This window comes from Delphinus delphis, chromosome 10 (genome assembly GCF_949987515.2).
Source record: "Delphinus delphis chromosome 10, mDelDel1.2, whole genome shotgun sequence".
In the NCBI taxonomy this organism is placed as follows: domain Eukaryota; kingdom Metazoa; phylum Chordata; class Mammalia; order Artiodactyla; family Delphinidae; genus Delphinus; species Delphinus delphis.
The window spans coordinates 56,236,606-56,262,417 of NC_082692.2; the positions used below are offsets into that span (position 1 = coordinate 56,236,606).

At 43.6% G+C, this 25,812-nt stretch overlaps 1 protein-coding gene across 1 annotated transcript in view; it reads left to right on the top strand.

Moving 5' to 3' along the window:
- Positions 1-25,812, top strand: part of DLEC1 (DLEC1 cilia and flagella associated protein) — a 104,350-nt gene that overhangs the window by 5,815 nt on the left and 72,723 nt on the right. Inside the window, exons 3-4 of the mRNA XM_060022182.1 lie at positions 6,333-6,854; positions 7,870-8,020. Coding sequence (XP_059878165.1) covers positions 6,474-6,854; positions 7,870-8,020 — 532 coding nt within the window. The 5' untranslated portion in view covers positions 6,333-6,473. The remainder of the gene's footprint in view (positions 1-6,332; positions 6,855-7,869; positions 8,021-25,812) is intronic.

Here is a 25,812-nt window from a genome sequence, read left to right on the forward strand (position 1 = left end):
GCAATTGACTCCTTCATCTTAAGCATCATTCCTGTTTATTCACATCACCTCCCAGCTCTGAGCCCCAAGCTTGAAACCAGGGCATTACCTGATGCCGCTGGTGGGGGCTACAGCCTGGCTCTTCCTTTGCACACACCAAACCTGTCTCACGCAGGCCCTCTTCTGGCCTCTGGCCCAGGCAGAGGAGCTGAGGCCTTCTCCTGAGCCTGGGGTTGCTGGGCAGGATGGGCACGGCTGACTCAGAGTTGGCACATGCAGCCAGGTTCTGCCAGAAAAGAGGGCTGGGCCACGCCCTGCTCAGAGAAACCAGGCTGCTGCTGTGATCTGTGGGTCAGCGGCTCCCCAGGACTCTCCTCTCCTCCCGCCTGCCCCTCCCTCTCTCTCACAGGCTGGGAGGTCATCTGCTTAATTACTTCTGCTGTGTGTAAGCCTGTGTGGTGTGTGTGACTGCGCCTGTGTGTTGAGGGGCTGGGAGGGCCTAGCAAAGGCTTTACATTGAACCACAGTTGCTGGATTCTGCTCCCTCTGCCCTTAAACAGCCAGGGCTCTCTGTGGGCCCATCCCTGGCCAGATGCCTAGATTACCCTCCTAAAACCCAGCTCTCAGTAATTTACCTCTGCAGGATTCCCTGAGATCCTGGTGACTCACTGGGCTTTCAGCAGGCACAGAGGGGCCACGTGTGCCCATAGACGAGTTGTCTAATGGGGGGGGGTTCAGGTGTCTCCCCACCCCCGGCTGACCATCCTGTCTCTGATGAGCGTGTGAGGGGGGTTGTTGGGAGGGGGGTCCTGGGATGACTGGAGACAGGTGAGACCTAGTGTCAAGGGCTGGTGCCTACCTTAGGTCACTTCCCTTCGCCCCTCCACCCCTACCCTCTCTAGAGGCCTGGGGAGGGGGGAGGATCAACCCAAGAATGCCAACTTTCCAGCTGTGCTTCAGAGCCAGCCCTGCCCAATCCCTCCCCCAGAAAAGCAAACCTAGATGAGCTTGGGTCAGTGAGGTGTAGCTGCAGCAGAGAGAGCCGAGCGAGGGAGAGGGGAATGAGAGAGGCCAGAGAAGAAATGGGGCCCAAGTCCTGCTGGGCCTTCTAAGGGCTTCCACGTTCGCTCTGAGGGAAATGGGGAGCACTTGAAAGGCTTCAAGTCAAGGAGGGACATGATCTGACTCATGGGTTGTTTTTTTATTTTTAATTTATTTTTATTTAAAAAAATTTTTATTGGAGTATAGTTGATTTACAATGTTGTGTCAGTTTCAGGCGTACAGCACAGCGAATCAGTTATACATATATATCTATCCACTCTTTTTTAGATTCTTTTCCCATATAGGTCGTTACAGAGTATTGAGCAGAGTTCCCTGTGCTATACAGTAGGTCCTTATTAGTTATCTGTTTTATATATAGTAGTGTGTATATGTCAATCCCAACCTCCCAATTTATCCCTCTCCCCACCTTTCCCCCCAGTAACCATAAGTTTGTTTTTTACATCTGTGATTCTATTTCTGTTTTGTAAATAAGTCCATTTGTACCATTTTTTTAGATTCCTTTTTTTGGTTATTTTTTTATTTTTATTTTTTTTTGGCCGTGCCGCATGTCTTGTGGGATCTTAGTTCCCACGACCAGGGATCGATTGGGCCCCCTGCAGTGGAAGTGCAGAATTCCTAATCGCTGGACCACCAGGGAATTCCCTGCTCTTGTTTTAAAAGAATCACTCTGGTTGCTGAAAGTGGGGGGTATCATGGAGGGACAGGGCTGAAGCAGGGAGTCCAAGGAAGGGGCTTTTGTAATAATTCAGGTGAGAGTGGACGGTGGGTCAGACCCTGGTGGTGGGAGTGGAGGTCATGAGAAGTGGGAGGATTCTGGATACATTTTGACTGGAGAGCCAGCAGGATTGACCAGTGGGGGCTGTGAAAGAAAGAGAAGAGTCAGAGGTGACTCTAGGTTTTTGGCCTGGACCACTGGAAGCAGGGGTTCCCAGAAGCAGAAATGGGGAAGGCTAAGGAAGAACGGGAGCTCTGTTGTGGACACATTATGTTTGAGGTGCCTTCAGACAGCTAAGGTGAGATGTCAAGTATTGATACAGGATGGATATACAAGTCTGGAGTTTTAAAGGAAGATGTGGGCTCGGGCTAAAATTTGGGATATGATTCAAAGCATGTTGAAAATGTCCGTAAGCCCTCACACAATGCTAGTGGGAGTCTACTCTGGGTTAATCGTTCTGCGAGGTAATTTGGCAATATCTCAAATATTAAAATGTACATATGCTTTGGCCAAGCAATTTTAATTCTATATCATCTATGTATTTTGTACAGAAACATTATACAAGTTGAAATTCACTAGCAGGGACCTGGTTAAATAACCTATGGTATTTCCATTACAGTGGGTTCTCCTGCATCTGTTAAACAAAAACAAAAACAAAACAAAACAAAACAAAATCAGTCCTCTTTGAGTTGCTGTGAAAAAAAAGCAAATTGTAGGATAATATATATAATGCATACTATAATACCACCTGCGCTTTTTAAAAATTAAAAAAACTTTGTAGATAATTGTATTTGTACAGGCAGAAACAATCGCTAGAAGGATATAGAAATAATCCAAGGAAAGAGATTGAGAGGAAGATACTTTTTATTTTTTATGTATTATTTGAATTTTTTACCATAATGATGTATAACTTTTGAAATTTAAAAGTAAAAAAAAATTTCTATTGAAGTATAGTTGATTTACAATGTTATGTTAATTTCTGCTGTACAGCAAATTAATTCAGTTATATGAATATATACATTCTTTTGTGTATTTTTTTCCATTATGGTTTATCACAGGTTATTGACTATAGTTCTGTATGCTATATAGTAGGACCTTGTTGTTTACCCATTCTTTTTTTTTTAATATTTATTATTATTTTTTTATTTGGTTGCACCGGGTCTTAGTTGCGGCAGGCGGGCTCCTTATTTGCGGCTCTCGGGCTCCTTCGTTGTGGCATGTGAACTCTCAGTTGCAGCATGCATGTGGGATCCAGTTCCCTGACCAGGGATCAAACCCGGGCCCCCTGCATTGGGAGCGCAGAGTCTTAACCACTGCGCCACCAGGGAAGTCCCTGTTTATCCATTCTATACATAATAGTTTGCATCTGCTAACCCCCTAACTCCCAATCCATCCCTCTCCTACCCCCACCCTTGGCAACCACAGGTCTGTTCTCTATGTCTGTGAGTCTGTTTCTGTTTCGGAGATAAGTTCATTTGTGTCATATTTTAGATTCCACATATAAGTGATATCATATGGTATTTGTCTTTCTCTTTCTGACTTTAAAAGTAAAAAAATTTAAAAGGCCAAAAATGTGTGTGGGAACCCAGAGATAAACAAAACTCAAATTCTGGTCGGCAGAACAGGTTATAAAATGAAGAAGGCAGCTCAGGAAATTCCGTTTATGCTGACAAAGTCCTCATAGGTGAGGAGACTGGCGTCCTTTGTTACTGGTGCCCGGTTGAAACCATTCATTTATTCAGTTAGTCACAGAGCAAACAGAAAGTGGTTGCTGGGCACAGTGGAATCAGGGATGAAACCAGCTTATCAGGCAGAGAGATACCAGGAGAAGAGGGAGACGATGGTGGAGGTGGGGAAGCACAGAGGAAAGCGGGGAGCGAGGGAGGGGAGTGTGTCATTAAGAGGGAACGGGCAGCAGCAGATACTGCTGAAAAGTCAAGGAAGATGAGCGCAGAGGAGGAATTGGAGCTTTGCTGAAGACCTTGGCCTGGGCAGAGCTGGGGGAGCTGAAGCCAGAAGGTGGGAGGGTCACAGAAAAAGGGGAGGCCTCTCCCAGGCTGGGCCAGACTCTCTGTGTCCTTCTCTGAGGCTGTTTGGAGGCAGGATGGAGAGGCCAAAGGTGATGGTGAGAATCCATTGTCCTGTCATTCCCTAGGGTAGGGAAGGGGGCCAGGGAGCTTGCACAAGACCACCTGGTTTGGGCAGGCCCCGTCCTAACTCTAGAGCAATGGAGGCCCCCAGACTGTTCTACTAGCTCCTTCCTCCCCTATGGTGGTGGTGGGGTGGGTGGGCTCACATGCACGTGAGCAATTGGACAAACCAGCCCACTTGCCCAAGCTCCCTCTGCCTCCACCCCCACCCACGCTACCCATTAGTGCACACGCCGGTCAGCAATGCGAGGAAGGCCTTAAAGAAGTGACCTGCACAGGTCCTGTCAATGGGCTCACAATGTCTGGGCAGGCACGGGGCATGTCACATTGACCTTGTGGCCTCCTCGCTCTGGAGAGGGTGTAGCTTGAGGAGACTCAGAGCAGGATCCTCTCAAGTACACAATGCAGAACAGGGGCCCTGGCTTCCCAGCCCTGAGGATGGAAGAGATACCGGAAAGTAGAGATGAGGGAGCCAGGCCCAACCACGAGAAGCGGAAGTGGCCCAGGTCTGTAGGCAAGCATCCTGGGCCTCATCTCAGGAAGTGGGTTTCAGGCTGTAGGGCACACAGACTCACCCCAGCAGTAAAAAGAGGATGTTTATACCACCTGTGAGCAGAAGCCATGCTCTGGCAAGGATGGCAGTCACTGTGATGTCAAGCTGCTGCCTTGGACAAGTGCAGGCCTCTCCCCATCTCAGTGGATGATCTCATCACCCACCTGATCCCACACACAGGATATGTGGCAGTCATTCTTGGCCCCTCTTCTCTCTCACTCCCATGATCCATCAGCGAGTCTTGTCAATTCTACCCTTTAGCTCCGTCTCCAATCAATTCCTCTCACTTGAATCCCAGCGCCCTTCACCTCTTTCCTAACCCCTGCGTGAGTTTCCCAATTGAGCTCCCTGATGCCTCTTGCCTCCCCCCAGTCTGCTGTCTCACAGCAACGAGAGTGATCTCAGTAGAACATACAGCTGACCACCACACACCCAGCTTCAGACCTTGAAGGCCCTCCTACTGTCCTCAGAATAAAGTTTAAATTCCTTAATGTTGCCTACCAACCCATTTATGATCTGGCCCTTGCCTAGCAGTTTCCTCAACTCCCTGAGTTCCACCCCCGAACTTCTTTCATTTCCTCCCATTTGCAGTGCTCTTTCCCAGTTTTAGCACAATGGGGTCCCTCTGCATGGAGTGCCCTTTTTCTTTCTCCCCTGGCTTACGCCTACTCATTCTTTTTTTTTTTTTTCACTTAAAAAATGGAAGTATAATTTATATACAGTAAAATTCACCCTTTATGGTGTACAGTTCTGTGAGTTTCGACAAATCCATACAGTTTTGTGACCACCACCACAATCAAGATGTAGAACAGTTCCATCACCCCAAGAAATTCCCTCTTGCTCCTTTGGAGCCAACACTAGCTCCCATCACCAGCTCCTGATAACCACTGATCTGTTTTCTGGTTTGCATTTTCTATAAACAGATATCCTCTAAATGGAATCATTCATTATGTATATGTAGCCCTTTGAGAATGGTTTCTTTTATCCAGCATAATGCATTTGACATTCATCTGTGCTGTCGTATCACTAGTCTGTTTCATCTTTATTGCTGCGAGTATGCTGTATATAGATGTACCACAATTTATTTATCTTTTTATCAGTAGAAAGGACATTTGGGTTTTTTCCAGTTTTTGGAGATGATGAATAAAGCTGCTCATACAGGGCTTTGTAGGCACAAACATTCTCATTTCACTTGGAATAACACCTAGTTGTGGGCCTGATGTATGTGTTACGTTTTAAGAAACTGACAAACTGTTTTTCAAAGCTGCTATAATGGTTTGTATTCCTGTTGCGATACATGAGAAGTTGCTGTACATCCTTACCCGCACTCACGTGGTTCGTTCACCTGTTTGTTCGTTCATTCAACTTCTTGACATTCTACTAAGTGTGTAGTGGTATTGCACTGTAGTTTTAATTTCCACTTCCTTGATGGCTAATGACGGTGAGTCTATTCATTCTTCTAAACCTCTGCTTGGTCTTCACTTCTGCCCAAAACCCACTGTACTCGCTTTCTTTGTAGACTGGTTAAGTTCCTGTCCTTTGTGGTTCCATGACAACAAACAGTTTCTCCACCTTGACCGTAGCCCACTAAACTGCAGTTGTTTTCCTGTTGTCGCCTTGCTCAACACTCTGGTCACACACACACACACACACACACACACACACGGTTGTGAGCTCCGCCTTCCTTTGGTATCTCTAGCTCCTAGCACAGACCTGAAACAGAATCTTTATACAATAAATATTAAATGAACGAATTAATAAATGCTGAACAAATTAGAGAATAGGCAGATGAAAGTAAGTAGGAAGAAGCTTTGGCAATGAGACGGGCCTGGCTGTGCCAATTAACTCTTTCTCTGTCGGTCCCCACGCTAAGGTCCTCCTCTCCGTAAAGGCAACACTGCCGTGCGAACGTTTACGAGGATGACGACTCGACAGCGCCCTTTAACAGACGCAAAGCGGAAGAGGTGGGCCGGAAGTGGAAGTGCGGCAGGGAGTTAGCGGCGTCTCAGTTGCCATGGAGACTGGAAGGGGAGAGCCGCAGTCCGCAGAGTCTGAGTCCTACGCCTTCGCTGAGGCGACGTGGACGCCAACTCCGCGTCCGACTCGGATCCGCAGCCCCAGCCAGTCGTCCCTCGCCTACTCCGAGTCTTTCTACCAGCCAGGTAGTCGGCCCCGCCGCGTCTCGCCGCTCACGCTCCGGCCGCTCCCCAAGCCGCACCTGCTGCGCCTGCGCCCCACCTCGCCGCGCACCCAAGACATCTCTTACTTGCTCACCGGCGTCTTTCAAAACTTGTATACCGCCGAGGTGATTGGCGAGGAGGTGAGTGCGAGTTTGATCAAGGCCCGCGGCAGCGAGGATGCTCGGCACGAGGAGTTCGTGGACCAGCTTCAGCAGGTAACACGGCCCCGGCGTCCCGCGCGCTTCTCCGCGTGCTCACCCGAGGCGCGGCGGCGTCACCGCGTCTGCGGCCGTGCGGGCGACCCAGGGCGCGACTCAGCCACTCGACAAGAGTCAGCCCCTGTTGGGTGCCAGGCACTGGGGATGCAGATGGAAAAGAGCAGACCAAGTCCATGCCGCCGTATATCCGACATTCTAGTGGGAGGACATTCTACACACGCGCTTAGGCGAATACACACATAACGGCATATATCTCTAGCACCTATCTTTATTTCCCTACACGCATACACACGTTATATATTACACATATAAATGAAACGACGAGGGCAGAAAGCTGAATAGTTGTTCCCCGGAGAGGATAAAGTCACGTCCGCTTTGGGGTGCCTGCCCTTGTGTCACAAACCACAATCTTAATCGAGGCATTCATGCCCAGATTTTAGGAAGCATGTCCAGGCTCTAACAGCAACTCTGCTTCCTTAATCTGTATAAGGAGGAAAGTAGCTGACTTGAGTCCTCTCTGCTGAGGCTGACTGCTAAGCAGGCCATACTGCCCACAGCCCCCTTCAAGGAGTCTCAGCTGTGTGCTTTCAAGCAGCTGAGATCAACTCTGAAGGGGCTGACAGCTGGAGGCTCTCAGCTCACTATGCTCCCTGCAGCCAGGTAGCAAGTCCTTCCTTGAAGGGGGTCTGGGTGACACAACCCTTTGTCTGCCACAGGTGGTGTGTTAACTCATATTTGGTATTTCAGAGGTTAGATGGCAGCTCTCTTTACTGTGAAGCCAGTAGTCAGGAGATGGGGTTTCAGACTTGGTGCCGTAATTGACTTTACTATGAAAGCTTTAAGCCACTTCCTTCTGTGGGTCTCGGAGTTCAGATCTGTCTAGTTAGACCAGATGGTCTCTGCAGTTCTGTGACTGTTCTGTGCTTCACGGGAAGCCCTGATGCTGGGGTGGGATTCAATAAAGCTGTGTGATCTCACCATATTTCTGTGCATCTGATCACCCACCTGCCAGATTCGGGAGCTCTATAAGCAGCGGCTGGATGAAGTTGAAATGTTGGAGAGACATATCATTCAGGCCTGCGCACGGGCCCTTGCGGAGAAAGAGCGGGCCATGCACCAGGCCGAAGTACAGGTCCTTGAGCCGTTCATCAAGATGCCTCCAGGTGTGTATGATGAGCTCCTCTATGCCCTTCACCCTGACTCCCCAGTTGTTAATGTATTACTGTGTTCGCTTCATTACCTCTCTAGTCTTTTTCTGAACATCTGGAGAGTGAGTTGCAGATATGTTGTTTCATTACCGCAGAACACTCCATTGTGCATGTCTCCAAAACAGGGACACTCGCCTACATAACCAGCACACAACCCCCTAAGCCAGGAAATCAGCAATGGTGCAGCGTTAACCTCCACTTCCCAGATAGCATGCAGGTTTCACCTGCTGTCCCACAGTGTCCCTTGGTCTAGGATCCTGTCTAGGAAGTCATGTTACATGTCATTGTCATGTCTCATTTTCAGAATTTTCATTTGGCACAGTTCTTTGAACTTTTCCTGTCTTTCATGTTCTTGACTGTTGGGTTTTTCCTCAATTTTTAAAAACTGTGGTAAACTACACATAACATAAAATTTACCCTCTTAACCATTTTTAAGCATACAGTTCAGTGGTATTAAATACGTTCATAATCTTGTACAAACATCATCACCATCCATCTCCATAACTTTTCATCTTGTAAAACTGAAACTCTATGCCCATGAAACAATAACTTCCCATTCCCTGCCTTGCCCCAGCCCCTGGCAACCACCATTCTACTTTCTGTCTCTGTAAAAATTTTTTTTAAGTTACTATTTCTGACCATTTATTTAATTTAATTAATTAATTTATTTACTTTTGGCTGCGTTGGGTCTTTGTTGCTGCACGCAGGCTTTTTCTAGTTTTGGCGAGCGGGAGCTACTCCTCGTTGCGGTGCACGGGCTTCTCATTGCGGTGGCTTTCTCGTTATGGAGCATGGGCCCTAGGCGTGCGGGCTTCAGTAGTTGTGGCGCACAGGCTTCGGTAGTTGTGGCTCACCAGCTCTAGAGCGCAGGCTCAGTAGTTGTAGTGCATGGGCTTAGTTGCTCCGCGGCATTTGGGATCTTCCTGGACCAGGGCTCGAACCCGTGTCCCCTGCATTGGCAGGCGGATTCTTATCCACTGCACCACCAGGGAAGTCCCTATAATTTTTTTTCTTAATTTAAGATTTTTTTCTGATGTGGACCATTTTTAAAGTCTTTTTTGAATTTTTTACAATATTGCTTCTGTGTTATGTCTTGGTTATTTGGCCTAGAGGCATATGGGATCTCAGCTCCCTGACCAGGGATCAAACCTGCGCGCCCTGCATTGGAAGGTGAAGTCTTAACCACTGGACTGCCAGGGAAGTCCCTTGTCTCTATAATTTTGACTACTCTAAGTACCTCATATAAGTGAAATCATACAGTATTTGTCTTTTTGCAACTGGCTTATTTCACTTAGCATAATGTCCTCAGGGTTCATCCATGTTGTAGCCTATGTCAGAACTAACTTCCTTATAGGCTGAATAATATTCCATTGTAGGTACATACCACATTTTGCTTTTCCATTCATCAGCTGATGAACTCTTGGGTTGCTTCCTGGTGTTAGCAGTTCTGAATAATGCTACTCTGAACATGGTCATACAAATATCTTTTTGAGACCCTGCTTTCAGTTCTTTGGGCTTTATACCCAGAAGTGGAATTGCTAGATCTTATAGTAGTTCTATTTTTAATATTTTGAGGAATCACCGTACTGTTTTCCACAGTGCCTGTGTCATTTTTACATGCCCACCAACAGTGCTCGAGGATTCCCATTTCTCTACATCCTCACCAACTCTATTTTCTGGTTTTTCAGTGTGTGGTTTTTGTTTTTGAGTGTAGCCATCCCGATAGGTGTGAGGTGATAGCTCACTGTGTGGTTTTGATTTGCATTTCCCTGATTATTAGTGATGTTGAGTGTCTTTTCATATGCTTATTTGCTATTTGTGTATCTTCTTTGGAGAAATATCTTGTCAAGCCCATTTTTAAAAAATTTTTTACTGGGGTATAGTTGATTTACAATGTTGTGTTAGTTTTAAGTGTACAACAAAATGAATCTGTTATACAAATACATATATCCACTCTTTTGTAGAATCTTTTCCCATATAGGCCATTACTGAGAGCTGGGTTTTAGGAGGGTAATCTAGGCATCTGGCCAGGGATGGGCCCACAGAGAGCCCTGGCTGTTCAAGGGCAGAGGGAGCAGAATCCAGCAACTGTGGTTCAATGCAAAGCCTTTGCTAGGCCCTCCCAGCCCCTCAAAAAAACATATATCCACTCTTTTGTAGAATCTTTTCCCATATAGGCCATTACAGAGTATTAGTAGAGTTCCCCGTGCTATACATTAGGTCCTTATTAGTTATCTATTTTATATATAGTAGTGTGTATATGTCAATCCCAATCTCCCACTTTATCCCTCTCCCCTTACCCCCCAGTAACCATAAGTTTATTTCCTATATTTATAACTCTATTTCTGTTTTGTAGATAAGTTCATTTGTAATCTTCTTTTAGATTCCACTTATAAATGATGTCATATGATATTTGTCTTTCTCTTTCTGACTTACTTCACTCAGTATGACAGTCTCTAGGTCCATCCATGTTGCTGCAAATAGCATTATTTTGTCCTTTTTTATGCCTGAGTAATATTCCATTGTATATATGTACCACATCTTCTTTATCCATTCCTCTGTTAATGGACATTTAGGTTGCTTCCATGTCCTGGCTACTATAAATAGAGCTGCAGTGAACATTGGGTGTGCGTATATTTTCGAATTATGGTCTTCTCTGGATATATGCCCAGGAGTGGGATTGCTGGATCATATGGTCACTCTATTTTTAGTTTTTTAAGGAATTTCCATACTGTTCTCCATAGTGGCTGTACCAGTTTACATTCCCACTAACAGTGTAGGAGGGTTCCCTTTTCTCTACACCCTCTCCAGCATTTATTGTTTGTAGATTTTTTGATGATGGCCATTCTGACCAGCGTGAGGTGATAATTCATTATAGTTTTGATTTGTATTTCTCTAATAGTTAGTGATGTTGAGCACCTTTTCATGTGCTTTTTAAGCATCTGTATATTTTCTTTGGAGAAATGTCTGTTTAGATGTCCCACCCTTTTTTTTTTTTTTTTTTTTTTTTTTTGGTACACGGGGCTTTCACTGCCAAGGCCTCTCCCGTCGCGGAGCACAGGCTCTGGACGCGCAGGCTCAGCAGCCATGGCTCACGGGCCCAGCCACTCTGCGGCATGTGGGATCCTCCCAGACCGGGGCACGAACCCGTGTCCCCTGCATCGGCAGGCGGACTCCCATCCACTGCGCCACTAGGGAAGCCCCCACCCATTTTTTGATTGGGTTGTTTGCTTTTTTTGATATTGAACTTCATAAACTGTTTGTATATTTTGGAGATTAATCCCTTGGCAGTTGCTTCATTTGAAAATATTTTCTCCCATTCTGAGGATTGTCTTTGTTTTGTTTATGGTTTCTTCCTTTGCTGTGCAAAAGCTTCTAAGTTTAATTAGGTCCCATTTGTTTATTTTTGTTTTTATTTTCATTACTCTAGGAGGTGGATCAAAAAGATCTTGCTGCGATTTGTGTCAAAGAGTGTTCTATGTTTTCCTCTAAGAGTTTATAGTATCTGGCCTTACATTTAGGTCTTTAACCCATTTTGAGTTTATTTTTGTGTATGGTGTTAGGGTGTGTTCTAATTTCATTCTTTTACATGTAGCTGTCCATTTTTCCCAGCACCATTTATTGAAAAGACTGTCTTTTCTCCATTGTATATTCTTGCCTCCTTTGTCCCAGATTAGATGACCATAGTTGCGTGGGTTTATCTCTGGATTTTCTCTCCTGTTCCATTGATCTGTATTTGTTTTTGTGCCAGTACCATACTGCTTTGATGACTGTGGCTTGGTAGTATAGTCTGAAGTCAGGGAGCCTGATTCCTCCAGCTCCATTTTTCTTTCTTAAGATTGCTTTGACTATTCATGGTCTTTTGTGTTTCCATACAAATTGGAAAGGTTTTTGTTCTAATTCTGTGAAAAATGCTGTTGGTAATTTGATAGGGATTGCATTGAATCTGTAGATTGATTTGGGTAGTATAGTCATTTTGACAATATTGATTCCTCCAATCCAAGAACATGGTATATCTCTCCGTCTTTGTGTCATCTTAATTTCTTTCATCAGTATCTAATAGTTTTCTGAGTATAGTTCTTTTGCCTCCTTAGGTAGGTTTATTCCTAGGTATTTTATTCTTTTTTTTTGGCTGTGTCTGGATCTTCGTTGCTGTGCATGGGCTTTCTCTAGTAGCAGCAAGCAGGGGCTACTCTTCATTGCAGTGCACAGGCTTCTCATTGTGGTGGCTTCTTTTGTTGCAGAGCACAGGCTCTAGGTGTGAGGGCTTCAGTAGTTGCAGCACGTGGGCTCAGTAGTTGCGGCACATGGGCCCTAGAGTGTACAGGCTTCAGTAGTTGTGGTGCATGGGCTCTAGAGGGCAGGCTCAGTAGTCGTGGCACACAAGTTTAGTTGCTCTGCAGCATGTGGGATCTTCCTGGACCAGGGATCAAACCTGTGTCCCCTGCATTGGCAGGCATAATCTTAACCACTGTACCACCAGGGAAGGCCCATATTCAAACCCATTTTTAATCGATTGTTTTGTTGTTGTTGAGTTTTAGGAATTCTCTATATATCCTCATTATTAATCCCTTATCAGATACATGATTTGCAAATATTTTCTCTCGTTCTGTGGGTTGCATTTTTACTCTGTTGGTAGTGTCTTTTGATGCACAATTTTTATTTTTCATGAAGTCCAGTTTGTCTATTTTTATTTTGTTGCCTGTGCCTTTGGTGTCATATCCAAGAAATCATTGCCAGATACAGTGAAATCACTGCCAAATCCAATGTTGTGAAGTGTTGGCCTTGTATTTTCTCCTAAGAGTTTTATTGTTTTAGGTCTTGCATTTAGGTCTTTAATTAATTTTGAGTTAATTTTTTGTATATAGTATTACAAAAGCATCCAACTTCATTCTTTTGTGTGAAGATATCCAGTTTTCCTGGCATTGCTTATTGAAAAGACCATCCTTTCTCTATTGAATGGTCTTGACACTGTTGTCAAAAATCGTTTGACCGTATGTATGAGAGTTTATTTCTGGGCTTTCTGTTCTATTCCATTGATTTCTATGTCCATCTTTATGCCAGTACTATGTTGTTCTTATTATTGTAGCTTTCTTATAAGCTTTGAAATTAGGAATTGTGAATCCTCCAGCTTTGTTCTTTTTCAAGATTGTTTTGGCTGTTGTTTTTGGCTGTTCCTTGAGATTCCATAATGAATTTTGGGATGGGTTTTACTATTTCTGTAACAAAAAAACATCCTTGGGATTTTGATAGAGGTTTCCTTGAATCTGTGGATTGATTTGGATAGCATTGACATTTTAACAATATTAAGTCTTCTAATCCATGAACATCTAATGTGTTTCCATTTATTTATGTCTTCTTTCATTTTTTTCAGCAATGTTTTGTACTTTGTATTGTACAAGTCTTTGATCTCCTTGGTTAACTCTCAAGTATTTTATTCTTTTTGATGCTCTTATAAGTGGGATTTTCATAATTTCCTTTTCAGATTGTTCATTTTTAGCATATAGAAATGCATCTGATTTTTGTGTGTTGACTTTATGTACTACTTAGCTGAATTCACTTGTTAGTTCTGACAGGTTTTTTTGTGTGTGTGAAATATTTAGGGTTTTCTATATATAAGATCATATCTGCAAACAGTAATAATTTTGCTTCTTCCTTTCCAGTTTGGATGCCTTTTATTTCTTTTTCTTGCCTAATTGCTCTGATTAGAACTTCCAGTACTGTGGTGGCTAGAAATGGTGAAAGCAGACATTCTTGCCTTATTCCTGATCGTAGAGGAAAAGCTTTAAGTCTTTCACCACTGAGTGTGATGTTTGCTGTGGGTTTTCATCTATGCTTTTCATTATGTTGAAATGGTTTCCTTTTATTCTAGTTTTTTAGTGTTTTTTTAATCATGAAAGGGTGCTGAATTTTTTCAGAAATTTTTCTGCATCAGTTGAGATGATCACGTGATTTTCCCCTTTCATTCTGTTAATGTGGTATATTACATTGATTAATTTTTGTATTTTGAACCATCCTTGCATTCCAGGAATAGATCTCACTTGGTCATGATGAACTATCCTTTCAATATGCTACTGAATTCAGTTTGCTAGTATTTCGTGAGGATTTTTGGATCAGTATTCGTAAGGGATATAGTTTTCTTGTAGTGTCTTTGTCTGGTTTTATATCAGGGTAATGCTGGCCTCTTGAATGAGGTAAGAAGTGTTCCCTCCTTTTCAGTTTTTTGTGAAAATTTTGAGGATTGGTATTAATTCTTTAAATGTTTAGTAGAACTCACCAGTGAAGCCATCGGTTCAGGGCTTTTCTTTGTTGGGAAATTTTTGTTTTATTATTGATTCAGTCCCTTTACTAGTTATAAGTCAACTCAGATTTTCTGTTTTTTCATGATTTAGTCTTGGTAGGCTTAGTGTTTCTTGGAATTTGTCCATTTTTATCTAGGTTATCCAGTGTGTTAGTGTACAGTTCCTGGTATTCACTTATAATTCTTTTTATTTCTGTAGAATCAGTAGTAATATCCCCACTTTCATTTCTGATTTTAGTCTTTTGAGTCTTCTCTCTTTTTTCTTAGTTGATGTAGCTAAAGGGTTGTCAATTTTGTTGATCTTTTCAAAGAACCAACTTTTGGGTTCATTGATTTTCTCTATTGTTTTTCTGTTCTCTACTTTGTTAATCTGTGCTCTAATCTTTATTATTTCCTTCCTTCTTTCTGATAGCTTTAGGTTTAGTTTGTTCTTTTTCTAGTTCCTTAAGTCCTAAAGTTAGGTTACTGATCTAAGATCTTTCTTGTTTTATGTAAGTGTTTATAGCTCTAAAATTCCTCCTTAGCACCGCTTTTGTGGTGTCCCATAAGTTTTGGTATGTTGTGTTTTCATTTTCATTTGTCTCTAAGTATTTTCTAATTTTATTTGTGATTTCTTCTTTGGTTCATTGGCTGTTCAAAAATGTGTTGCTTGAAGTTTGGGGACAGGTTTGGTTTTTTAATTTTCCAACCAAGTTGAGAGGCAAGTTGATCTTACATAAAGCACTACAGCACGTAGTAACCATGTGATTTTGAGCAAACCACATGATTTTTCTAGGTCTGTTTTCTCACCTACAAAATAAGGAGGTTGGACTGTCAGGGTGATGGGTGAATTCAGGGTGAATGATAGTTGATCCTTGCTTTCATCACTTTCTAGCTCATCACCGTGCCTTTTTTCTTTCCTAAGAAAGATGTCACACCCCTTTCCTCTTCTCTTCTATTGTCCCTCCCTCCTTCCCTATCAAGGTACAGGCAGAGCTGGAGATTAGGCTGAGATCCAGAGTTTCCTAGAGAGTAACAGAGTGGCTTAGAAAGGGAAACCTGACTCTGGCCTCTTAATCCTGCATTTGGTGACTAAGGGGACTTAGGATGGTGACACGTCTCTTGCTGGGAACATACATTTAGCCAGTTTTCATAGTGCCTAGAATGTGTATGTCTATTTGTACACGATTGTCTTTTCCTATTTTGGAGTGGTCAGACATTTTATTTTTGTTCAGAATTATCAAGTTTTAGACAAACTTGCAAAACTGTGCTTTTATTAAGTGACTTTTTTGAATAAACTCTTCGGTATTCTGGAAAAAAAAAGTGTGTTGCCTATTTTCTACAATTTAGTGAATTTTCCAGTTTTGTTTCTTTTTCTTTTCTTTTTTGTTTTGTGGTACGCGGGCCTCTCACTGTTGTGGCCTCTCCCATTGCGGAGCACAGGCTTCCGACGCGCAGGCTCAGCGGCCATGGCTCATGGGCCCAGCCGCTCTGCGGCACGTGGGATCTTCCCGGACTAGGGCACGAACCCGTGTCCCCTGCATCGGCAGGTGGACTCTCAACCACTGCGCCAACAGGGAAGCCCCCAGTTTTCTTTCTGTTACTGATTTCTAAGTTTACCCCATTTTGGTTGGAGAGTATATATTGTATGATATCTGTCTTTTCAAATGAGACTTAATTTATTGCCTAACATGGTCTGAGAAATGTCTCACGTGCACTCGACAAGAATGTGTATGTTGCTGTTGTTTGGTAGAGTGTTCTATATGTGTCTATTAGATCTAGTTATTCTATTGGGTTAAGTCCTCTTTTCCTTATCTTTTGTCTGGTTGGTCTATTACGATAAATGGGTATTGCAGTTTCCAACTATTATTGTAGAACTGTCTATTTATCCCTTCAAATCTGTCAATTTTTGCTTCATTATTTAAAAAAATTTTTTTTTTTATTTTTTTGCGGTACGCGGGCCTCTCACTGTTGCGGCCTCTCCCGTTATGGAGCACAGGCTCCGGACGCGCAGGCTCAGCAGCAGCAGTGGCTCACGGGCCCAGCCGCTCCGCGGCATGTGGGATCTTCCCGGACCAGGTCACGAACCCGTGTCCCCTGCATCGGCAGGCGGACTCTCAACCACTGCGCCACCAGGGAAGCCCCATTTTTTAAAAAATTAATTAATTTATTTTTGGCTGCATTGGGTCTTCGTTGCTGTGCACGGGCTTTCTCTAGTTGCGGCAAGCGGGGGCTACTCTTCGTCACGGTGCGCAGGCTTGTCATTGCAGCGGCTTCTCTTGTTGTGGAGCATGGGCTCTAGGCACGTGAGCTTCAGTAGTTGTGGCTCGTGGGCTCTAGAGCGTAGGCTCAGTAGTTGTGGCGCATGGACTTAGTTGCTCCGCAGCATGTGAGATCTTCTTCGATCAGGGCTCTTACCCATGTCCCCCGCATTGGCAGGTGGATTCTTAACTGCTGCACCACCAGGGAAGCCGCTTCATTATTTTGATGGTCTGCCATTGGGTGTGTAAATGTTTATACTTATTGTATCTTCTTGCTCTGTTGAATCTTTTATTACTATATAATGTCCTTCCTTGTTTCTTGTAATTTTTTTAAAATAAATTTATTTACTTATTTTTGGCTGCATTGGGTCTTCGTTGCTGTGTGTGGGCTTTCTTTAGTTGCGTTGAGTGGGAGCTACTCTTTGTTGCGGTGTGTGGGCTTCTCATTGCGGTGGCTTCTCTTGTTGCGGAGCATGGGCTCTAGGCATGTGAGCTTCCACAGTTGTGGCACATGGGCTCAGTAGTGGTGGTTTGCAGGCTCTAGGGCACAGGCTTAGTAGTTGTGGCGCATGGGCTTAGTTGCTCTGCGGCATGTGGGATCTTCCCAGACCAGGGCTCGAACCCGTGTCTCCTGCATTGGCAGGTGGATTCTTAACCACTGCACCACCACAGAAGCCTCTTGTAACCTACTTTGATTTAAAGTTTACTTTGTCTGATATTAGTATAGCCACTTCTGTTCTCTTTTTTTAAAAAAAATATATTTATTTATTTATTTTTATTTTTGGCTGCACTGGGTCTTCGTTGCTGCCCATGGGCTTTCTCTAGTTGCAGAGAGCGGGGGCTACTCTTCGTTGTGGTGTGTGGGCTTCTCATTGCGGTGGCTTCTCTTGTTGCGGAGCACGGGCTCTAGGTGCACAGGCTTCAGTAGTTTTGGCACGCGGGCTCTAGAGCGCAGGCTCAGTAGCTGTGGCGCACGGGCTTAGTTGCTCCACGGCATGTGGGATCTTCCCGGACCAGGGCTTGAACCTGTGTCCCCTTCATTGGCAGGATTCGTAACCACTGCGCCACCAGGGAGGTCCCTGTTCTCTTCTGGTTACTATTTGCATGGAATATCTTTTTTCATCTTTTTACTTTCAATCTATTTGAGTCTTTGGATCTAAAATGAGTCTCTTGTAGACAGCATCTATTTGGATCATGTGTTTTTACCTATTCTGCCAATCTCTGTCTTTTGACTGGAGAGTTTAATCCATGTACATTTAAAGTAATTACTGATAAGGAGGAATTTCTGTCACTTTGCTGTTTTTTTTCTATATGCCATGTACCTCTTTTGTCCCTCATCTCCTGCATTACTGTCTTCTTTTGTATTTAGTCAATTTTTGTAGTGAAATGTTTAAATTCCTTTCTCATTTCCTTTTGGGTATATTCTATAGCTTTTTTCTTTGTAGTTACCATAGGGATGACATTTAACAACCAAAAATTATAACACTCTAATTTGAATTTATACCAGCTTAACTTCAATAACATACAAAACTCTTGTTTCTTTACATCTCCATCCCCACCCCTTTTGGTTGTTGGTGTCAGAATATTACATCTTTATACATTGTGTGCCCAGAAATACCAACTAATGCATTAGTCTCTTAAATTATGTAGAAAACAAGACATGAAGTTACAAACCTAAGTTACTATAATACTAGCTTTTATAATAATCAGCTTTATGTAATACTAGGTTTTTATAATACTAGCTTTTATTTTTACCTTTGTTTTTTTCCTTTAAATGTATAATATTAGTCTCTTAAATCATGTAGAAAACGTTTATGATTGTCCATGTATTTCCTTTGTTGAGATCTTTATCTCTCCATGTGTCTAGGAGTTACTGTCTAGCGTCCTTTCATTTCACGTTGCAGGACTCCCTTGAGCATTGCAGGGCAAGTTTAGTGGTAACAAATACCCTCAGCTTTTGTTTATCAGGAAATGTCTTAATTTCTCCCTCACTTTTGAAGGACAGTTTTACTGGATATAGGATTCTTGGTTAACAGTTTTTCCTTTTAGCACTTTGAATATATTGGCCCACTGCCTCCTGGCTTCCATAATTTCTGATGAGAAATCTGCTGATAGCCTTATTGAGGATCCCTTGTATGTGACAAGTCACTTCTCTCTTGCTACTTTCAAGATGCTCTCTTTGTCTTTCAAATGTTTGATTATAACATGTAACATGAGTGTCTTTGAGTTCTTATAGTTGGTTGAGCTTCTCAGATGTTTATATTCATGTATTTCATCAAATTTGGGAAGTTTTCAGCTGTTATTTTTTCAGATATTCTCTCTGCCCCTTTTTCTCTCTTCTCCTTCTAGGACTCCCGCAATGTGTGTTGTTCACTTTCTGGTGTCCCACAGCTTCCTTAAGCTGTCTTTACTTTTCTTCAATCTTTTTTCCCTTCTGTTCCTCAGACTCGATAATTTCTATTTTTCTATCTGAAAGTTCACTGATTCTCTCTTCTGCCTGCTCAAATCTGCTTTTGAATCCCTTTGATAGTGAATTTTTCATTTCAGTTAGTGTCCTTTTCAGGTCCAACATTTCTTTTTAGTTTCTTTATACATTTTCTGTCTCTTTATTGATATTTATATTTTTTGGTACATCATCTTCTTGAGTTTCTCCATATGTTCTTTTAGTTCTGTGAGCATCTTTAAGACAGTTGTTCTAAAGCCTTTGTCTAGTATGTCTGCAATCAGGTCTTTTTCAAGGACAGTTTCTGTTGATTTAATTTTTTCCTTTGAACATGGCATACTTTCCTGTTTCTCTGTATGTTTTTGATTTGTTGTTGTTGTTGTTAGAAACTGGACATTGAATCTAATAGTGTTGTAACTCTGGAAATCAGATTCTCTCCCTGCCGCAGAGTTTGCTGTTTTTTGTAATTGTTTTTTGGTTTTTTTTTTTTTAATTATTGTAGGCTGTCTGCGCTGAGGGTCAGCCTGAGATGTAATCTTAAGGTCTTCTAGGTCTTTTCTGAACCCTTCTCTGGGTATATGTGGTCATGTTCTAATATTCCCCTGATCTACAGTTGTTTTTGAATGACGTAGTCTTTAATATCTGGCTTCCAAAAGGGGGAAAAGAGAAAGAGGAAGGGGGGCGTGCTGGCTCTTTAAATTCCCTGGAAGTCGGCTGATGTTAAGGCTTTCCATTAACACTGCAACCACAGAGGAAGGTAATGCTGGGCCTCTATGTCGAGGCAAACCCTCCCCCAGCTTTATTAATCTTCAAGCAAGTTCCCTATCAGCCACTTTCCTGAAAATCCCAGCAACAAAGCTGCCCTCACACCCCTGATCAACCAGCGAAGCCATTCACCACTACTGTCCAGAACTCCATGTATACTCGACCTCAGGCCACTTCTGCCATACAAAGTGAACGATTAGGTGTGACGCTCAAGGCTCTAGCCTGGGAAGGATTTCCCTACATGGTTTCTTTTAGGGCCACGCCTGAGTAAGGCTGTGATACAGCAGCAGCCCATTTACAGCTAACCTCAGTGTATCATGCTGACCCATCTCTGGACCAGACTGGGTTGCTTTTTCACTTTGATTTACAGAGAATTTAGAATGTACACCTAAGTAAATAGAATAGTATATGAACTCCCATTTACCCCTAACTCAGGCTTAACACATGGCCATTTCTGTCCCACTCATTACCCCCTCATGATATTTTAAACAAGTTGCATACATTATATAATTCCACTGTAAATATTTTAGTATGTATCACTAAAAGATAAGAAATGCTTTTGCAAAATAATGACATTATTATTACACTTGAAAATAGCAGTAATACCTTAATATCAAATATCCAGGAAGTGTTCAAAATCAGACCTGAGTTTTTGTTCCTGTCAGTTGATCTTTGAAAGTTTCCCATGAAGCCATAGATATGAGTTGAGGGAAAAGCACAGGAGCAAAGGACATAGACAGTCTGGACCACCAGTTGATGTAATTAGCATGTGTCTTTTGGACCTGCTCAGGCCTGATCCCAAATATGCCATTTTCCCATTGTACAATGGATTGCTCCTGTGCCCTCCCAGTCTTATGACTCAGTGGATCTGATAATGCCCAGTCAAGATGAGTAGCTCTGGATGAATAGTCACTCGATGTCCCATAGTCAGTGCTGGGTCTATGCTCAAGCCCTATAGCCCATTTTTCAAATGATGAGTCATTCTTTTTCACAGTAGGCAGAGTTTTGCTCCAGAACCCTGAGTCTGTGTTACAGCTCTACTACTGGGGCTTTCTAGAGACTCTCTACAATATTCTAATCCACCGTAGATACCTTTGGATTCGTTGCATTTTTGTGTGTCATGTGGCTTTAATGGCAGGACAGCCTCAGTCATAGCCTGGACCTGCCATAGAGCTCTCGCTTGCTTTGAACCCCACTCAAAACTGGTAGCCCTTCAGGTCACCTAATAAATGGTTTGGAGCAATATTCGCGTGTGTGGAATATGCTGCCTCCAAAATCTAAAGAGTTCTGCCAATTACCACTCTTCTTGGTGGTAGGGGATAGAAAATGCAGCTAGTCGTGCTTTACTTCAGAGAAGATGTTCTGGCATGCCATGTATTTATTTAATTAATTAATAAATTTATTATTTAGGGATTTAAATTTAAATTTAGGGATTTATTGGATCCCTAAACATTTCTTCAGTGTGTCGGTGTTGGAGGACAGAGGGAATGAAAAGCACCCACCAAACTGAGAAGGCATCGTGAGAGTGAAAAATGAGGCAGGCAGCTCCATATAATCAGTGGATCAGTGGGTGAGATTGGGATCGGGTGGGCAATGACGCAGAAGCATTCGCAGCTGTGCTCCACACCGCAGAGGGACCATTGGGATAATTTCATAGTTAACCTCGGGTATGGGGCTAGGTGCTTGGAAACAGTACGTGCATTCCTAAGTTAAGATTTGTGAATGGGTGGGGCTTCCCTGGTGGCGCAGTGGTTGAGGATCTGCCTGCCAGTGCAGGGGACACGGGTTCGATCCCTGGTCCGGGAAGATCCCACATGCTGTGGAGCAACTAAGCCCATGCGCCACAGCTACTGAGCCTGAGTGCCACACTACTGAAGCCCGCATGCCTAGAGCCCACGCTCCGCAACAAGAAAAGCCACCGCAATGAGAAGCCCGCGCACCGCAACGAAGAGTAGCCCCCACTCACTGCAACTAGAGAAACCCCACGCACAGCAGGGAAGACCCAACACAGCCAAAAATAAATAAATAAAATAAATTTACATTAAAAAAAAAGATTTGTGAATGGGTGACTAGTCTTGTGGGCACCAGGAATACATCAGGGAAGGTTTTTCATCATTGTTTGGGGACTAACAGAGCATAGAGGCTACCTGGTCCTCATGATTATTAGGCAATATCTATTAACTACAAAGCCCTTGATGAAAGAGAAGTGATTCACTACGCAGTAAAGTCCTGGGTAGGGTCATTGAAAGGAGAGGAGAAACTGTAAGGGCCCAAGATGGCTGTCAGTCATGCTAACAGCCATACAGTCAGGAGCCTGAATCTTCTAGTCTTACTAAACTACTTACCACTTCATGATCACCAAGTCCAATTATTAAGTCATCAGTATAGTGGACTGGCGTGATGTTGGGCAGAGTGTCAAGACAACTGAGTTCCCCGCAGGCTCTATTGGTTAGAGAGCAGGAGAGTTAGTATATGCTCTTGTGGTGAGATAGTGATTGTGTGCTGATGTCCTTCTTACATAAAGGCAAATTGCTTTAAACCATCCTTACCAAGGAGGATAGAGAACACACTTGCCAGACCAATCGTCACATGCCAATGCTAGAAGCTGGCCAGTAAAGATACCACATTCAGTATGGCAGCTGTGATTGGGGCTACCACGTGGTTAAATTTATGGTAGCCCATTATCATCTACTCTATTTGGCTTCTGCAGGAGCCAGACAGATGAACTGAATAGTTTATGAACCCTTATGTATCCATCACTTAATCCCAACAAAACCATCCTCCCTGTATCCTTTAAGTATTTGAAGATGGTGCTAATCTCTGCAAGGGGGGAGGGTTGCTTCTGCTGACCTGGAGTGTTCAGATGAGCCTGGAGGTTCAGCATTCTCAGGTTCATGCACCTCAATGCCTCATTCCAGGTCTTTGAATCTTACTCTTTTCCTGTCAGGGTCCTGACTTTGATACAGGAGACCTGTTGATGCTGTGCATGCAGTCTCCTTTGCTATTCTGCTACCATCAGTTAGATCCCATACCTGATTTTCACACTGTCTGCCCTGCAACTTAGATGAGAGTCTCGTTAGACATTGCCAGAGACTCTGACTTTCATGGTATGCCTTGTCCGTTAGTTGACGTGAGCCTGTAATTTTCTCTTTTTTGAAAGCTTCCAAAGCAGTTAAAAGCCAGCCAATCCTTATAATTACCATTGCCCCCATACCATTCAGGGGTCATAGCTGTCACAAATGCCAGCACTTCACCTTTTGCCACATCCCAGTTTACCACATATGAGAATCTTAGTTATTTGATGCTGTCATACTCCAGGAATGACCAGCAATGGAATCCTTTTTGCCATCTGACTAAAGAGTGATCCAGCTCCAAAATCCTATCCTGATAGTATTCACTCTAGTCTGGAAGCAATTGTTTTAGCCAGTTTCTCCCAAAAGCAAAGCCTGGATAAAATGTTTTCATGCAGGTAGTTTATTTGGGAATGTGATCCAGACAGAAGGTATGCAGAACAAGGGAAGTGGAACAGGGAAGAAGGGAAAGATGATATAAAGATTTGTCATTCAGTTGGCCTCCACTACAGGTGACACGTGCTCAGTCCCCCAGGACCTTTTGAGGAGCCTCATGAAATGGATATCAGAACCACCAACCACAGGGAGATGAAAAGGGGAAATATATCTGTTGGCTCCTGACTGCTGTTGGACAAGAGCGCTCCCCTCGTGTTAACTCCCTGTCTTAACCAGTCCAGGATGCTGTAACAAAGTACCAGAGTGGTGATCATTTTGTAATGTATAAAAATATCGCAACACTATGTTGTACACCTGAAACTAATATTATAAGTCAACTGTACTTGAATAAACAAACAAACAAACAAAATTCCCTGGAAGTCACTTCAGCTGGAAGAGAAGGGGCTTGACACAATGGGGGGAGGTGCCTTTTTGCCTACACCTCTGTGATCAGAAGCAGTCATCGGCCGTCAGAGCACAAATCCCAGGTATTTGGAGGACAGGGTCCTTTTGGCTCACCCAGACTCTCACAGACCGTGCAGGATGCCCCAGAAACACATGCACAGATGCCTGCCCTGGGACTGGGAGTGAGGGGTGGGTAGCTGCTACCATCCTAAGAGCTGAAGTCCACTGCAATTTCCTGTCCAAGCCTTCCCCTGGAAGTTACAAGTCTTGAATAGATGCCATGGTTACAAAACAGTTCCGTTAGACTGATTCTGCCAGTGCACCTTTCACCTAGGTGGGGAGACAGTGTCCTGGCGCTTTACTCCCTGTCTTCCCAGGATCCTCTCTCTTGACAGGCCTCCCCCTCTGTGGCGTGGCTCTAATGTTGCCCCATGACCACACGCAGGCTCGCGCTTGGCAGCAGCACCATGCAAATGACGCTGTGCTCCTCTCACCGCAGCACGTCAGGAGGCCCGGGTGATGCTAGCCTTGATTACCTGGTCAGGTTGGTGTCTCCACATTAAATTCGCCATGTCGGATGATAATTGATTAGTGCTTTGTGGAGAGGTATTCTCACATTTGACCAATATCTTTTTTCCTCATCAAAGCTCCATCAGCACTCACTGAAAACTCTTTTCTAAGTCAACCATCTCTCTGGCAATGCTTTCTTAATTTATTTGTTAAAGAAATTGGGTCATTTTTCCTGTACACTTGTCCATAGTCTGGATTTTGCTGATTTCAACATTGTGGTGTCATTTAACCTGTTCTTATGATCCCTGTATTCCTTGCAATTCAGTAGTTAGTTGTAGAGACATTTTGAGGTTTAAGTTCAATTTGGGGGGCAGAAGGGGAAAGACCAGTTCATAGATGGTGCTGTGTACTCCCTTCAGGAGGTACGTGATGTCTCTGTTTTCGTGATATTGCCAGTCTTTGCCCAGATCTGTTGTTTCATTAGGGATTATAAATTACAGTGAAATGCTAATGATACTGAAATACTTCCATAAAGAGGAACTCTTCAGTAACTACTTTGATTACTCCAGGATAGGAACAGAATTAATTCTTTCCCCTTATCTGACAGTTTTTAAAATAATGAGTTGGTTTCCCTAACATCTGCCAACGATGACTAATGAGGTTTGGTTAGTCGGTTTTTAATATCATTATGACCTCATAGGTTTCATAACTACAATTATATTTATTCTTTTTTTTTTTTTTTTTTTGGTACACGGGCCTCTCACTGTTGTGGCCTCTCCCGTTGCGGAGCACAGGCTCCGGACGCGCAGGCTCAGTGGCCATGGCTCACGGGCCTAGTCATTCCGCGGCATGTGGGATCTTCCCAGACCGGGGCACGAACCCGTGTCCCCTGCATCGGCAGGCGGACTCTCAACCACTGCGCCACCAGGGAAGCCCTGTATTTATTCTTATTGATGCTCGAACTGTCCCATCTTTGGCCAATTGGAACATTTTCAAGTTGACACCTGACTCTTTTGACACAACATTTGTTGTCTGTGATAACTTCCTTACTTTCTGGAATGGTCAGATGTTCCAGGTTCATCTTGTGTATTTATTGCCCCAGACCTGGAATCAGCCGTTTCTCTAAGAAGCCCTGGTTCCTTTATTCCGCCCCGCCCCCGCCAAAGTCTTTGATTTATCCTCCTACATCCCTGAAAATCATCATTTTCCAGGTTAGTAGGGACAGTGCTTTTAGGGTTGGGAGACCTGACATATCTGTGGCCTGGAGGGAGGGAGAAGTGGAAGATACAGTGGCTTCGGAAAGCATTACACTCATGGGGTCCTGCTGAGGACCAGAGGATGGGTAAGATGCTTTGCATATGTTATTCCACTGAATCCTTCCAACAACCCTGCGAGGTAGGTTTTCTCTCCATTTTACAGGTATAGGAGCTGAGAGAGGAGCTCAAGTAACTTCCCTAAATTCCCACAGCTCAGAAGGGCTGGGACCCAGATTTGAAGTTGTAATTGCTGTCAAAGCCCATCTCTTTCTTCTCTCAAGAGGAGGAGGAAGGCCTGTTGTCCAGGCACAGTGTCACACG